This window comes from Coffea eugenioides, chromosome 5 (assembly GCF_003713205.1).
Source record: "Coffea eugenioides isolate CCC68of chromosome 5, Ceug_1.0, whole genome shotgun sequence".
NCBI lineage: Eukaryota > Viridiplantae > Streptophyta > Magnoliopsida > Gentianales > Rubiaceae > Coffea > Coffea eugenioides.
Window position 1 is genome coordinate 44204785 of NC_040039.1, and position 14164 is coordinate 44218948.

The 14164-nt window shown below is 35.0% G+C and overlaps 1 protein-coding gene across 1 annotated transcript; it reads left to right on the forward strand.

Moving 5' to 3' along the window:
- The first annotated feature begins 6492 nt into the window (after window positions 1-6492).
- Window positions 6493-9361, forward strand: LOC113770619 (squamosa promoter-binding-like protein 3). Its single transcript, XM_027315134.1, has 2 exons — window positions 6493-7082; window positions 8686-9361. The coding sequence occupies exons 1-2, from the start codon at window positions 6682-6684 to the stop codon at window positions 8918-8920; spliced, it is 636 nt and encodes a 211-aa protein (XP_027170935.1). The 5' UTR covers window positions 6493-6681; the 3' UTR covers window positions 8921-9361.
- The last annotated feature ends 4803 nt before the right edge of the window (window positions 9362-14164 follow it).

Here is a 14164-nt window from a genome sequence, read left to right on the forward strand (position 1 = left end):
ATCCAAATTGTACAAAATATAGGCCGTCCATTCACGTGAATAAGTACTACAAGTCCTTCCTTCGCCTTGAGCCTGTGGAGGGGAATAAAATATTTTTGGGGTGAGCTAGAAGCTCAGCGAGTAACCAGAAAAATCAGTAATCAAATCGGTTTCACAATAGTTCATTTCAATGATGTCATAAATCAAATGATAATTCCAGAAACAATTACAATATTTCCAATACATTAAATATGGACTATCGATAATTCAAGAAACATTTAGCATGAAAAGCAATAAGAACACATTCATTAAAAGGATACGGTGTTTCGGTGGAACTTCGTCGGTCCTCTGCACCTTATAACTTCCGGATCCCCACGGTTGACTGGCCATCACCTTATCCCTCCAGTGGTAATACTCGAGTATACCGACGGTTGTCCAGGGTTCCAACCTACCCGACCGAGCCCAGTCCTGGCTCGAGTAGGTCAGTAACCGAGGCGGGGCCCAAGTTCAGCTTAGGGCTTACAACATGCACAAGTAACCAAGTAATTCGGCAAAGGGTAAAATTCATCAATTGAATAGGTCGAGTGAGGTAAAGTACACACTCGCCTAACAATGATGGACAACTTCATATAGCATGTGATTCATGATAATTAAGTAATCAAGTGGACACTTAGCACGTAAGCAATACAAGTTGATTTCATGGGAGCATGTAATTCACAGATATTACGTAATCACATAAATTGGAAATCGAGTAAACAGATAGTCAAGTAATCAGGTAGTCACAGAAAACAACGGGTATATAGAACACTCATATGCAAGCACGCATGATATGCAAGAAAACAGTTCAAAAGTAACTTTGGAAACAGTTTAAAAGTAAATAATGCAAGAAACATTTCACAAGTACTTTGGAAATAGTTTAGGGTCACTCACCTCCACGGCTCAGAAATCATCCATCATGTATCATTGCCTTGCTCAAATCCAAGCCTTAGATCGCAAACTCAATGCAAACAAGTCCCTTAAAAGTTCGGACAGCACTTCCCTTGAATTTACTAACTTTTCCAACCATCACGGCTTCATTATTTCCTCAGCCAGTCCCAAAGGTACACACACAACAACAAGTTCATCCAATAGCCATTTAGCAAGCTCCAAGTAGTACTAGTACAAGTCAAACTAGGGAAAAGTCCGGAAATGAAAGTTAAACTCAAAACCAGAAAAACAGTTTTGACGTCATTTTACGGTAATGGCACCAATGGCACTACGATTGTCGGATGAAGGTGTAAGACCCACCGTTTCGAAGCTAAAAGACAGGGCTACAATATTGAAGAAGGTCACTCAATCCAGTTTCGAGTGTAACCAGGTCAAAAATGCAAGATACTACACCAGAATCGGAAAAACAGGTTCACAAATCGCATTCTGGTACAAACATCATAAATCAGGCTACCGAAGTCCAAATCTAGAAATTCCAAAACCAGCTGAAAGATAAGAAACAAGGATACATTTCATCAGAAGACCTCAACAACCAATTCGAAAGTAATCTCAACCAAAATAACCCATTACAGACGCACTTCTCAATTTCAGGTAAAACCAGAACAGCAATAGTAATTTCAACTTTTCTCATTCCACACTACTCCGATTGACCTGAAATTTTGTAGGCACCCTTTAAAATGTCATTCCCTACAACTTTCATGTTTTAGGCCAAGGCCAATTCGGCCTCTAATTAGGAGCTAAAAATTCGGACAGAATGCTCCTTCACAAAACCGAATTTTCTGAAATTTCTTCCAAAACAGAAATTGATTGCAATTAATCACTTTTTCCACCTCATAGAGTCCTTAAACATCATTTCCAATCATCATAGATAGCCACACCATCATGCTTATAATAAAACAGAAAAATCCCCAAAAATAATAAAAAGTCATCATTTCAACCACAAACCAAGAATTAATCCATAAACTTGCATCTTCTACATCCACTAAGCATGATTTGAGCATCAATTAAAGGAGGAGGGTGGTTCTTCATAACTTACCTTTAAAACAAGAGAGAGAGAGCTATGGGTCACTTTAACCTTCCAAATAACTTCACAAAACACCTCAAGATCACTTAGCAAAGAGATTTTATGGAACAATTGAAAGATTAATCGGTGGATTTGAGAGATTGAGCAAGATTGGAGCTCATAAATTGAGAGAGTTTTCTTCCTTTGGAGCTTGAGAGAAGCCGGCTATGAAGCTTTAGAAATAAGATGACTTTTGGCCATTTTTTTTATATTTATTTGGTAAAGGTAAAGGAAAAGTCAAATGGTCAAAGTCCAAGACTTAATCTTATGGTGACACTTGTCACCTTTTGGTTCAAAACTTATCTTTTTGTCTCTCCAATACAAATATCTTAACACCTTATAAAATAATATCACTTAATACAAAATTCCAACAAGTCGTCAAAAATATATTGCGTTTACCGCACTTGCGGGTCCCACGTTCAAAATACGCTCTTAATTTCTCAAAAACTAACTGATACTAGAAAAATCATTTTAAAACTATTTTTGCTCATAAACTTTATCTGGGAATTTTTCTAATAAAGAAAATGTAGAAAAGGCGGGGCGATTAAAAAAATAAATCCTAGAAAATTACAAAATTTTCGGGTTCTCACACTCATTTTTTTTTCGGGGCGTCACACCCGCCCCCATTGCCATCCCTATCCTCCCCCTCCTCCTCCTCCTCCTCCTCCTCCTCCTCCCTCTTCCCCTTCCTTCGTCCTCCTCCCATCTAGGGGTGCAAAACAAGTCAAATCAATTCGAATTTTGACCTAATCGAGGCGAGTCCCAACTTAGTTTTATGAAGTTTGAACTCGAATTCGAAGTCGACGAGCTTCAAAAGTAGAGCTCGAGCTAGAGATTAAAAAAATAAAAAATTTATTATTTTATTTTAAAAAAATGAATAAAATAATAATTTTTTATCAAATAATAAAACATTATGGATATATATATGTATTTTTACTATTAAAATAATATATATATAATCGAATCGGCTTGCGAGTTAACGAGTTGAATATTTTTGAATCCGAGTTCGACTTGGTCAGCTTGAACTCGATTCAAATTCGATGTTGACCAATTTCGAGTCGAGCTCGGACTCGAACCACTCGCGAGCGACTTGATTCGTTTGCAACCCTATTCCCATCCTCCACTCCTCTCCCTAACCCTTCCCTTCTCTCCTCGATCTAGTCGCGGCGCGACCAAATCTAGGCGGGGAGGGGTGGGGAAGGGTTGAGGGGTGGAGAGGAAGAGGATGGGTGGAGGAAGAAGGAAGGGGAAGAGGAATAGAGAGGGAGAGGAGAAAGAAGAAGGGAAGGGGTGGCGATGATGGTGGGTGGGGCTGGTATTGGTGGTGGTTGTAGTTGTGGGTGGTAGTATTAATTTTTAAAAAGTATCCTAAAATATTTTAATTTTAAAAGGTACTCCAAAATGCATTCTAAAAACATCATAAAAGACATCTACAGTAAAAGCTTTTCATATACACTGTTACAATAAAATATTTTAAAAATAGTTAATTCAATCGGAGCCCATGTAAGCCAAATTTGAGGCTTTTCTTGTTTTGACAAAATGAAAAAAAATTGACATTTTCACTTTTCTAGATCAAAGTATTGTTTTCACAAAATCTTCATCTCTATAGTTTTGATGATCTTTATCCTCAATCCGCTAGAAATATCCAAATGTGAATTTTCATGTCTAATTGATTAATATATTGTAATATTTGGAAAGCTTTATCATATTTAGCTGCAAACTTTCATCACTGGATTGACATAGCTGTATTGATCAAACTTCTTCTTTTTCTTTTTTCTTTTTTTGTTGGAGGAATCTTCAAAGTTAGCCACTCAAGAATAGACCAAAACTAGACTGCAAGTAAGGTACCAAGTGTACCACGGATGGTACTGTTCTAATTTGTCTATCACTCCTTTTCCTTATCCACCTTCAACTTTATAAGTGGAAATCAATTATCCCACCATGTTATGATACTTACCAGTCTTCCCCATCGCCTATGGAATCGCTACTCGAGGCCGCAAGCATCTTGATCCAGTCCAAAGTGTTTCCAAAGTCATCACCTGATATATTCCAGATTCTCTCATTCTCATTCCCACACCCTGCCATTTTCAATCAAGACAATTACAAGGAATCTGTCACGCATCAATGAGTTTAAACAACTTTTCTAGATCTTCGTCGAGGCAACCAATGATCGATTATCTTTAATATGCACGAATTATATCAGAGAAAACTTACACCGTTGAAAAGACTCAGCACATTTTGACTCTATCTTTAGAGAAATGCTTTATCAAATCGACCTATCTGGCTCATCGTTTTCGAAAGAAATATCTATTATACACGATGACGACGTGAATCTATAAACTTCAAACTCACAAGCTGGATGAAGGCCTGTCCTGTCGTTCCCAAAAACATATTCCAAATAGCTGAAGAATGAAATGCCAACTTTTTTCCTGCAGTGCAGTGCAGTGAAGCATGGTCCCATAAAAGAAGGAATATCAAACACCAAAAGCAAAGAGCAAAAGAAAACATTAGAGCTTTGGAGGGTCCATGAAATTCATAGCAACATTGCATGGTTGGCACTTAGCGGTATAGTAACAAGTACTACATTCACATTGAAGGAGGAAGCTAGCCTGTGAATCATCAATTGGCTTCTTAGACCAGACAGTGCCAATGCTATCCCCACCACTGCAATAAGAATCGTACCTTATTCATTGAGAGGACAGAGACCAAGTGATTTCCACGGTTCATTTCATGTTATGAGCTCAAACACGTTTCGATTTTTCATTGATTCAATGCCTTGAAATTCATGTCAAAAACCCAAAATTTAATTTGGTTAAACCAATCATAACCTTGGAAATTGAAAAGAGGGCATTGAGGCAGTTTCATTACACCTCATGCAATCACTGCCCCCAGTCACAGAATCGTCTCATTCAAAACCTATCTTCTCAATAGTGCAACCTAACGTCTTTCTTTTTCTTGAACTATGGCAGGGGCCACCACCACTCACGAGAACTAGCAAACACGTCCTCTCTCTTTTTCTTCTCTGACTTTCTATCCTCAAATCAATTCATGATGGGTACGGTTTTTGGTGGAGCTCAAGAAAGTGAATTTGCTTTTCCATTAGTACATCTTTTTTTTTCGAGAAAAAAAAAAAAAGAAAGGTTCGAATACATGGTTCGTGCTATTTGACAATGAAAGATTGGTATGAGCTGAATGCTGTTGCTCGTATTCTTCCAAACTAGCACTAGGAAAAATAATCAAGCCTGCTAGAATGATTAATATACTTTAGATAGGGCATAATTATGTAGATGCATTTAAAGATTGTAGTTAGTAATAAATGATACTACAAAATTAATGCAAGTTCAAGCCTAACATTTCAGATAATTTGTGGCGAAAAAAGCAGTACTCTACAATTAGTAGATGCACTACAAAAATATTTGTTTGGATTGCCATTTTCTTCCAAAAAAAAATGTTTACGTCTTTTCGTGAACATATTTTTTAATTACATTTTTACTTAACATACATCAAATCGCTGCGGTCTATTTTTCTGACAAAACTCCAGTCCAAACAAGAAAAATCAAAATTGACTGGTTAATATTTGTTTTGGCTGATTTATGAGAATGTTTTTCAAAAAGTTTTGAGCTCAAAATTGACTATTCTTGGCCATAATCCAACCGTCTAATTGTGTTAAAGTTTGAACTGTTCTATTAGCGTACAAAATTCACATGTATATATTACGGTGGTCATCGGAGAAGCTGATCCTGTTTCCATTTATAAGCCTATTGAGGTTTCCAAGTTGAAAGGAAAAAATGTTTTTTTTTTTTAAGGTTATAAACCAGAATATCAACATTTTTCCCCTGATTGTTAGCTAATTAATTACTTAAAAAGACGTCCCACCAGATTACATGGCTATCGTGATTTCACATACTAAACCTTCCATTGCATGACTATAGATAACTTTCAATATCATAGTTGTAAGACTTTAAATATGTGAATATGACTACTTTGCATCCCCACACACACATAAAAAAAAAAAGGGAAGAAAAAGGACTAAGCATTCCAAATCTAAGACTCTAAAACAGTCAAAACAGGGTCATACAAAACCTTTTTGATTTGTGTGAGCTATCATTTGCTCCTGTGGTGCACCAAAATAGTTCTAAATGTACAAGGTTCACTTTTTTTTTTGTCCTTTCAAAAGAAATAATTAAAGAGAAGAAGAAAAAGGTTAACCACAGAGTAAATTAAAGTATCATGACTTGAACAACTATTCATCTCCTTTAATTAGGGATATATCTATGTGAGGTAACTCTCTTCGTCAAGCTACTGTGAAAAAAGAAAAGAAGAAGGAGAAGCAGAAGATGAAGAAGAAGAAGAAGAAGCTTCCCCACAAAGAGACATGGTTAAATACTTTGTTTTTGAACATTCTTTACTTCTTAGCTACTGTGTACACAAACAATAAAAACACAACGAAAGAGTACAAATATGGATGTAAAAATTGTGGTCCTCAAACATCCCTCTCTAGCTTTTAACCATTCTTGTCGAAATTCCCTTCCCCCACCACCTCTCTACTCCTCAATAGCTCCTTCCCTAGTTCCCTTCTCCCTCCTCCATTGCTTTCATCATCATCCCTTGAACAAGACATCTAATATATATATATATACACATATATATAAATGGATGCTAATCATATCCCTCCTAAGATAAAAGACAAGGTGATCAAAAGAGAGGCCAAAACTCAGATGCAACAGCAAGCAGACGATCAATCTAGCATGGAAGATGATGACTTCTTGAGTAGTACTGCAACAACTGATCAGGAGGACAGGAGTAAGAAGAAAGCTTGTGGGATTAATAACAGTAGCAATAATGGCGGCTCTTCTGGGAAGAAAGGGTCTAATACTGGTGGTGGAACTAGTGGTGCAAGTTCAATGAAGTGTTGCCAGGCTGAGAAGTGTACTGCTGATCTAAGTGATGCTAAGCAGTACCATAGGAGGCACAGGGTCTGTGAGCACCATGCTAAGGCTCAGGTGGTGATTGTCGGTGGAATCCGGCAACGTTTTTGTCAACAATGCAGCAGGTTTGGCTAAGCTTTTCCCCTATATTAGCTTTCTTCTGGTTCAATCAAAACATTTGCATTCATTAATCTGGTTTCAAGGATTAATTCTTGAACTTTTGATTAGTATATTTTCATTACATATATGACTTACCTAGAAAAGTTTATGGAATCTCAAGGATCTTAAGATTTCGTTTTCGAGCAGTGTAGCCTTGCTTGTTTACTACTTGAATCTATTGTTATTAGTCATTTAAATTACAAGAAGTTACTGATATAAACTGCGAATAATATTAGTACGATCTCTTAGGTAAGACTAAGGGAGTTGACTTGATTTTACAGTTTCTAATCAGGAGATTCTACATATAATCACTATCTTTTTTCTTTGCTTTTTCTTTACTGGGAAGCTGTTATCTGCTTTTCTTCATAGCAGACGTAAAAAATGGCAAATCAGCATCTTTTATTACAAATGCTCAAAAGCATCTTTATCGAAAAAGTAACTTGTATCCTGTTTGGATTGCATTTTTCTGGATTTTTTGTAAAAAATTTACTGTAACGATTTGATATATGTGAGGTAAAAAATTGATAGGAAAATGTGTTCATGGAAAACGTAACAATTTTTCTGAGGAAAATCGCAATCCAAACGGAGCCAAGGATGTTCTTTTTCTTTCTTTCTATTCCATTTCGTTTTCATCGCTGATTAAAAAAGAGTCTCTGTATATTCACAAGTATAACAACTGTATAACATAGTAATTATCACTCATATATTTAATTTTTCATCAACTTAAAATAAGAACATTCCGTCCGAATTACTTCAATCTAGTCATATCGTAGGCCTGGAGGTGTCATAGGACTTCATAGTATAATAGATCTTCAATGATTTGTTCTGATCCAATCACATATAATATTGTGGATTTTGTTGATTGATGCTATCACTTCAAATTGAATATTCGTAGTATGAAAACTAAATCCACCGTCCTTATTCAGGATATATAAATGTAATCAGCAGCCTTAATTTTAATTTTTTAAGACTTGCATAGTCAAATTGGTCCTTTTTAGGAAATCATATACTCGGGCAAAGTTTAGCCATCGGACTTGTCCTTGGAACTAAGCTAAATATGTTAGTACCAATTGTTTTTTTTTTTTTTGGTCAAAGCCAAGAAATGACTTTTGATAACTTTACAAACCTTAACCCAGTAGGAAACCACAAAAACCGGCAACTTTTTCTTGATTAGTACCAATTTTTCTTGATTAGTACTAATTTTTCTTGATTTGAAGTCCCCTTTCGTGTGAGAGACAATCGATCACTTAATGGCGGTGCTGGCTAGCTTTTCTGGAATTATTTTGGGATATGTATGATGAAATCATTGGTTGAGCTAATCGATTTACTTTTTGTGAATTCACTTTATATAACTTTCTTAGGAGGAACTTTATTGATTTGTCCTGTCATTTTTGACATAGTTGAGCTTTCTCTTGTTCTTTTGCCCTTTATCTTCTATGTCTTATCATTCTTCTCCTTACGCAATTAGTAACAAGCAATCCTAAATGACTGCCGATGGTAAGGAAAACAAAATTAGCATGGGCTGCACTTCTTTTTTCATCCGATAAATGAAACGCATTTCTGCTGCAGATTTCATGAGCTTGCCGAATTTGATGAGGCCAAAAGAAGTTGTCGAAGGCGTTTAGCTGGACACAATGAGCGAAGAAGGAAGAACTCAGCTGACTCCTCTCAGGCAGAAGGCTCGAGCCGCAAAGGGACAGGCTCTCAAATGAAAGAAATTGTCTGCGGCCAAGTTGATGATAGAGGAAGAATTCAAATTACAGTCCAAGAAAATGCCAATTACAAGCATTTCCAAATTAGATGAAAGAAGATCATGATCAGTTGTCCTAGCATTTACATTTGCTCTCTCTCTTCTGTCATCCTAAGCTTCATATCATGCAAAGATGTTAGTGGCAGCATTTATCTAGTTGATTGGTATAAGCAGAAGACGACAACATTTCTCTACAGGTTGCAAACTACGTGAATCTAGCTAGTTGATGTCAAGAACCATATATATCTAGCCAGATCCTTTGGTTGTCCGAAGAATTATTCTCCATTATACCTAGCAATTCCTATGTAAGTGTAAGTCTACTCCAAGCCTGATGAACCTGAATCTCTTGGGGTAAGGTGCTATTCTACCATTTGTACTCTTTAAGAAAGGAAGTAAGGTCTTGGCAGCTCACGCAGCAAGATGCTAAGCTTCCTTTCGTTGGTTTAATCACGGAAATATGCCATTTCTTTTTCTTTGTTGCTTTAATTGTGGATATATGCTAGCATTACTTCCACGAAAACTCTATACTTCCACCGGCTTTGAATACCCCATACGAGGCTAGACACGGTGCTGGTTCCACCGGCTTTCTTTCCATCAATTTGGGAAAGTTGGGCACTTTATTGTAATTCAAGAATGATAGTATGGAAGTCACACTCCCAAAATATGGAAAAGAGCTTTTGGAATTGCAAAATTGATCAGTCATATATTTATAAGAGGAAAATTTCTATTATTTGGTTTTATTTTCAAACCATTAAATTGCTATGTAAAAGTATAGGAGGAATTTTTTAATGTTGTTTTAACTATTTATGGTCCAGTACCTACTTTAATTTATATCTTTTGTACTTATCACCAATCAACTAGTAGTACTATAATTACTGTTGTCAAATTTTTCAAGCACATGCATGTACCCATAAATCACTTGAGAGGTCCTTATTACGGATAGTTGACTACCAGGACATGTTTTTAGTAGATCTGATTTGGAAAAAAGATAGAGAAGGGAAAACCAAAAAAACAGATGCATACGTTTACTATATTGAATACAATTAAGTGATTTCAATTAGTGATGCATCAACTCTAATTAGTGATCAGAAAGTACATTAAATGTTGTTTACTTTCTATATTACACTTACTAATCATGTTGAGCCTCATGAGAAGAAAATTTTCATAGTTGAGAAGACAGACAATGACTCGAATTCTTTTAGACAGAGAGAAAGTTAAGTATTGATGATGGTATTTTAAAGATTTTTAGATTACAAAGTGATTTCTGCCTGTATTTTTCAGTCAACTACTCTCTCATTTTTTGTTATAGTTTATTTCTTTGTTTCAATGAGCATCTGCAATGTCAAGTAGATAAAGGAGACATTGATGTCATATCATTTCTTTTTAAATAGTAAAACTCTCTAATAAGAGGTGTAAAGGACAACAATTTATCCCTTTAATGATTACTCTATACAAACAATTTGCTAATCATCATCAATTGTTTTCTCTTCTCCTTCACTATGCACTTTCTTACAAGAATCACATTGCTCAACGAAAGAGTTTTACTTCATTGCAACTATTATTTATAGTACTATGCAGTCGTACCAAATTATGAACGGACATAGATTTTTGTTTAAAATGAAACAAAAAAAAATCCCATGAATTCGTGCAAATTTTGTTCAAATTAGGAGCATGGTAAGTTCGAATTTCAAACTTGTTCTGCGAGTTCTTGCACAATCACGAAAATTACTTCTACAAAAGTTGAAAATACAAATGTAGACTTACTAGTTTTGAGTCAATTTTATGAATGGACATAAATTAATGTTGATCAAAATGGAAAAACAAGATTTTGATGATCAAATACAGATTGGATTTTTTTTTTTTTTTGTGTGTGTGTACAATTTCCAAATGTAGTATCTTTTCCACGAACAAATATTGATATTCCAAAGGTCTTCACTTCACTTCCTGCAATATTAAGTGGACAATGCTTAACTTGGCTTGTGAATGGATCCAAGGCCTAGTAGTTGTTAAGCCCAAATAATTGATAGTTCCTTAAGTTTGAACCAGTTGCAGCACCCCTCCCGTCAATAGTGTCTTCTTTAGCTCTTCACCCAATAGAAAATGCTTCATTATATTCTCATCAACTTCCAAGTCTTTTTATTTTTGAGTTTCTTCCTTGAGTTTGAGGTTTTCCTTGGTGTGAGTTTCGAACTTTTGCTTCCATAGCTAATAGTTTGCAATTTGTGAGGTCAGTTTGCTTAAGTTTGGTCCTTGGTCGCAAGAAATTTAATTTTAGTTTACACGATGTAGAGTTTACCCAATGCGCACTCTCAGGAAGCAACTGTGCTTTTACCTTGTCAAAAAAAAAGTTTCAATTTGAACTTAGTCAATACTTGAATAATGAAGAAAAATTTCACGAATGACTAGCAATCCTTGTGTTCTGAAACGAACAAAACAGTTTTACTACTATAGTGATTACAATTCTTATTAATATTCTTTATGGTACTCTAACGTCACATAAAAATAATCAATCTAGAATCTAGATAGATTTATGTTTAAAATTAAAAAAAGGTTTCTGTATAATAACATGCCGATTTTGCACGAATTTGGGGCTAATTAAGTTGAAATTTCAAAGTTGCTTAGTGAGTCTTTCTAATATTACAATAAAAATGTAAATTCAAGTGTACACATACTACTCTAAGCCCATTTATAGATCAACAAAATTTCTACTCAAAATGGAGAATGAATTCTATCATACTTGCAATTTTCTCTTTAATTTCTCATATTTGCTATAGTTTGCACAAGAAGTATGGTTCCAAACATCTTTATTACCTTCCTTCAAAAAAAAAAAAAAATCTTTATTACCTCAAAAGCAAACGTACAACACTGCATAAGTACGCATGCATTCGCAGTTTTTTTTTCTTTTTTTTTTACCCTCCCTTCTCTCCCCACACATTTCTCACAAACAAGGGGCACGGACGGTTGCAGGTGCAACCGTTCCGGACGGTTTTGCTCATTTTCAATTGCGCGTAACTTTCTTTGTACATCGCGTAACTTTTTTTACACATCGCGTAACTTTAGAGCAAATTTTTGTGGGTCCCACACATGGCGTGGAAATCGAGTTACAACTTGTTATTACAACCGCACAAATTTTTGAGGCCAGATCATGGCCATTAACCATTCAGGGACGGTCATCCATTTCCCCTGCCCCATTTCCCATTTCGCACCCATCATTTCCAAATTCAAAATTCAAATCCTAAATCTAACAATAGAGAAAAATCTAAAAATGCTCCTTTGACCATTAGACCAACCTCCAATGGTTGCATGCATTCCTAGTTAATTGATGTTCACCAATTTGAAATACTTACACCACTACCCTTTTTAAGAAATTTTTATTCAACCCTCTTGCATGTAGGATATTACATAGAGATTGGCACAAAATTTTTGAAATACGCAAAAAAAAGTTGTTCTCTGCTTACGGACTTTCAATCCATATTTCAATTTCTTCCTATTGAGCTTGTAGTTTTTCTTCATATAAGTCCCATATTTTTGTTTCTATAGCTCACATTCGCATTCAATTTGCACAGACTAGGTCCTCCATCACCCAAAAAAAAAAAGAAAAATTAGCTTTTGTTATGTTTGTCATGAAATAGATTAGGGGAGAGAGAGATGGCAAGCTAGTGGCGAAGTTTTGCATCCAAACTTCAACTTAGATTGCAGCATTGATTAAAAACAATTATGTACTTCTAAAAAATATTTTTTGGCAATTCTATACTACTTTATGGATGTGTATTGTGTAATATAACAGATAATTTCATTTGAAAATTAAAATTTCCCATTTTTCTTTTTATATTGAAGCACAACAGACTTCTATAACATGTGAATATATATTTCTTAGATCTTGATGTTAAAATCTGTTGTATTCAGCATATTACTTCTTGATGTTAGCATTGTCTCTTTTATCTTTCTATTCTACGCAGAATCTGCAGGTTCCATATATCGTTGATGGAAGCATAAATGGAGATCGAGGTTAGATTTGTTTTTCTTTTCTTTCTTTTTCACATTCGTGATGTTTTTTCATACATTCTCTTTAGCTTATTAGGTTTATAGAAAGTGTGAACCCTATTTGAATACTTGTTCAAGGATGGATTTTGTAGCTAACATGAAGAAAGAAATTTCTATATGGCCAAATATGCTTAACAAAGTAGAAATCAAAGATGAATAAATATAACAATAATGGAAGACACGAATTAAGTTACTGCCTGCCTTTATTCTGATTCTCAACCATTTTAAAAAACCCAAATCCACAATTGGTGCAAAATCAAGTTGGAAAAATGATAAAGGTGAATTCTACTGTTATTGGTGGAAGGGTAGAAAAAGGAATGAAATAATGATGATGGTGAAAGAAGGGAAATGACGAACGGATGAGGAGACAGATGATAAATAGGAAGGACTAATTCATTCACTGTTATTTAGACTAACTTATAGATAAAAGATTAAATAACCAAAAAAACAAAAACAGCTTAATATGCTACAATAGTTTGCCAACTAATGCATGTGTTGAGAAAACTTTAGTTTAGTGGATAAATTTGAGATTCCAAAATCTAGATATTACTCATATTGCTGTAAATATTTAGTTCTACCACTATCCATATTTCATTTTATAAAAAATACAATAGTGAAAAATTTTTCTAGAAGAATGAGATACTGCAAATTTTTCCAAAAGCAAATTTACCAATTTAGATTTAGTTGAAAACAAGAAACAACTAGATAAATCAAGGAATATTGTAATATCATTTCCTATATCATATTCTCTTCATCTAAAAATAATATTTTTTTTTTTTACATTCTTCATTCTTTGTTCTTTCTCTAAAGAAATATAATTAACTGTCATTCAACATTTTTTAAAATGATGTCCTTTTTTGAATGCTAATGCATAATACATAAGTAGTATAAAAAATTCACACTGTTTATTGGTTGCCGTAAGAATTAATTTCTAAGTGATGTGGATTTATTCGAAACCTCAATCTCATAGTAAAATAAACAAATTACAAATTCAGATTATGTCGTCTCATCAATACATTATAAGTTGTCTATACAAATTCATGTATGTATACACGTGTATATATATATATATAAACACACATATACACGATGAAAATAGTAAGCGACTTTTTTTTTTTTTTTTTGGTCGACACAGGGGTGTCCGGGTCAATCCTTACGGGGCCCGACTAATCCCCTGCGGTTCGGGCCCGGCGCCCCAACCCGGCCCGAACATGTTAAGTGCGCGGAGGAATCCAACGGAACGGAGACTCGAAC

What these genes read in the sequence shown, in the direction of transcription:
- LOC113770619 (XM_027315134.1), top strand. Translation starts at nt 6,682, where the DNA reads ATGGATGCTAATCATATCCCTCCTAAGATAAAAGACAAGGTGATCAAA. An exon ending in TTTTGTCAACAATGCAGCAG is followed by an intron (nt 7,083 to 8,685) that starts GTTTGGCTAAGC and finishes TTTCTGCTGCAG; the next exon opens with ATTTCATGAGCTTGCCGAAT.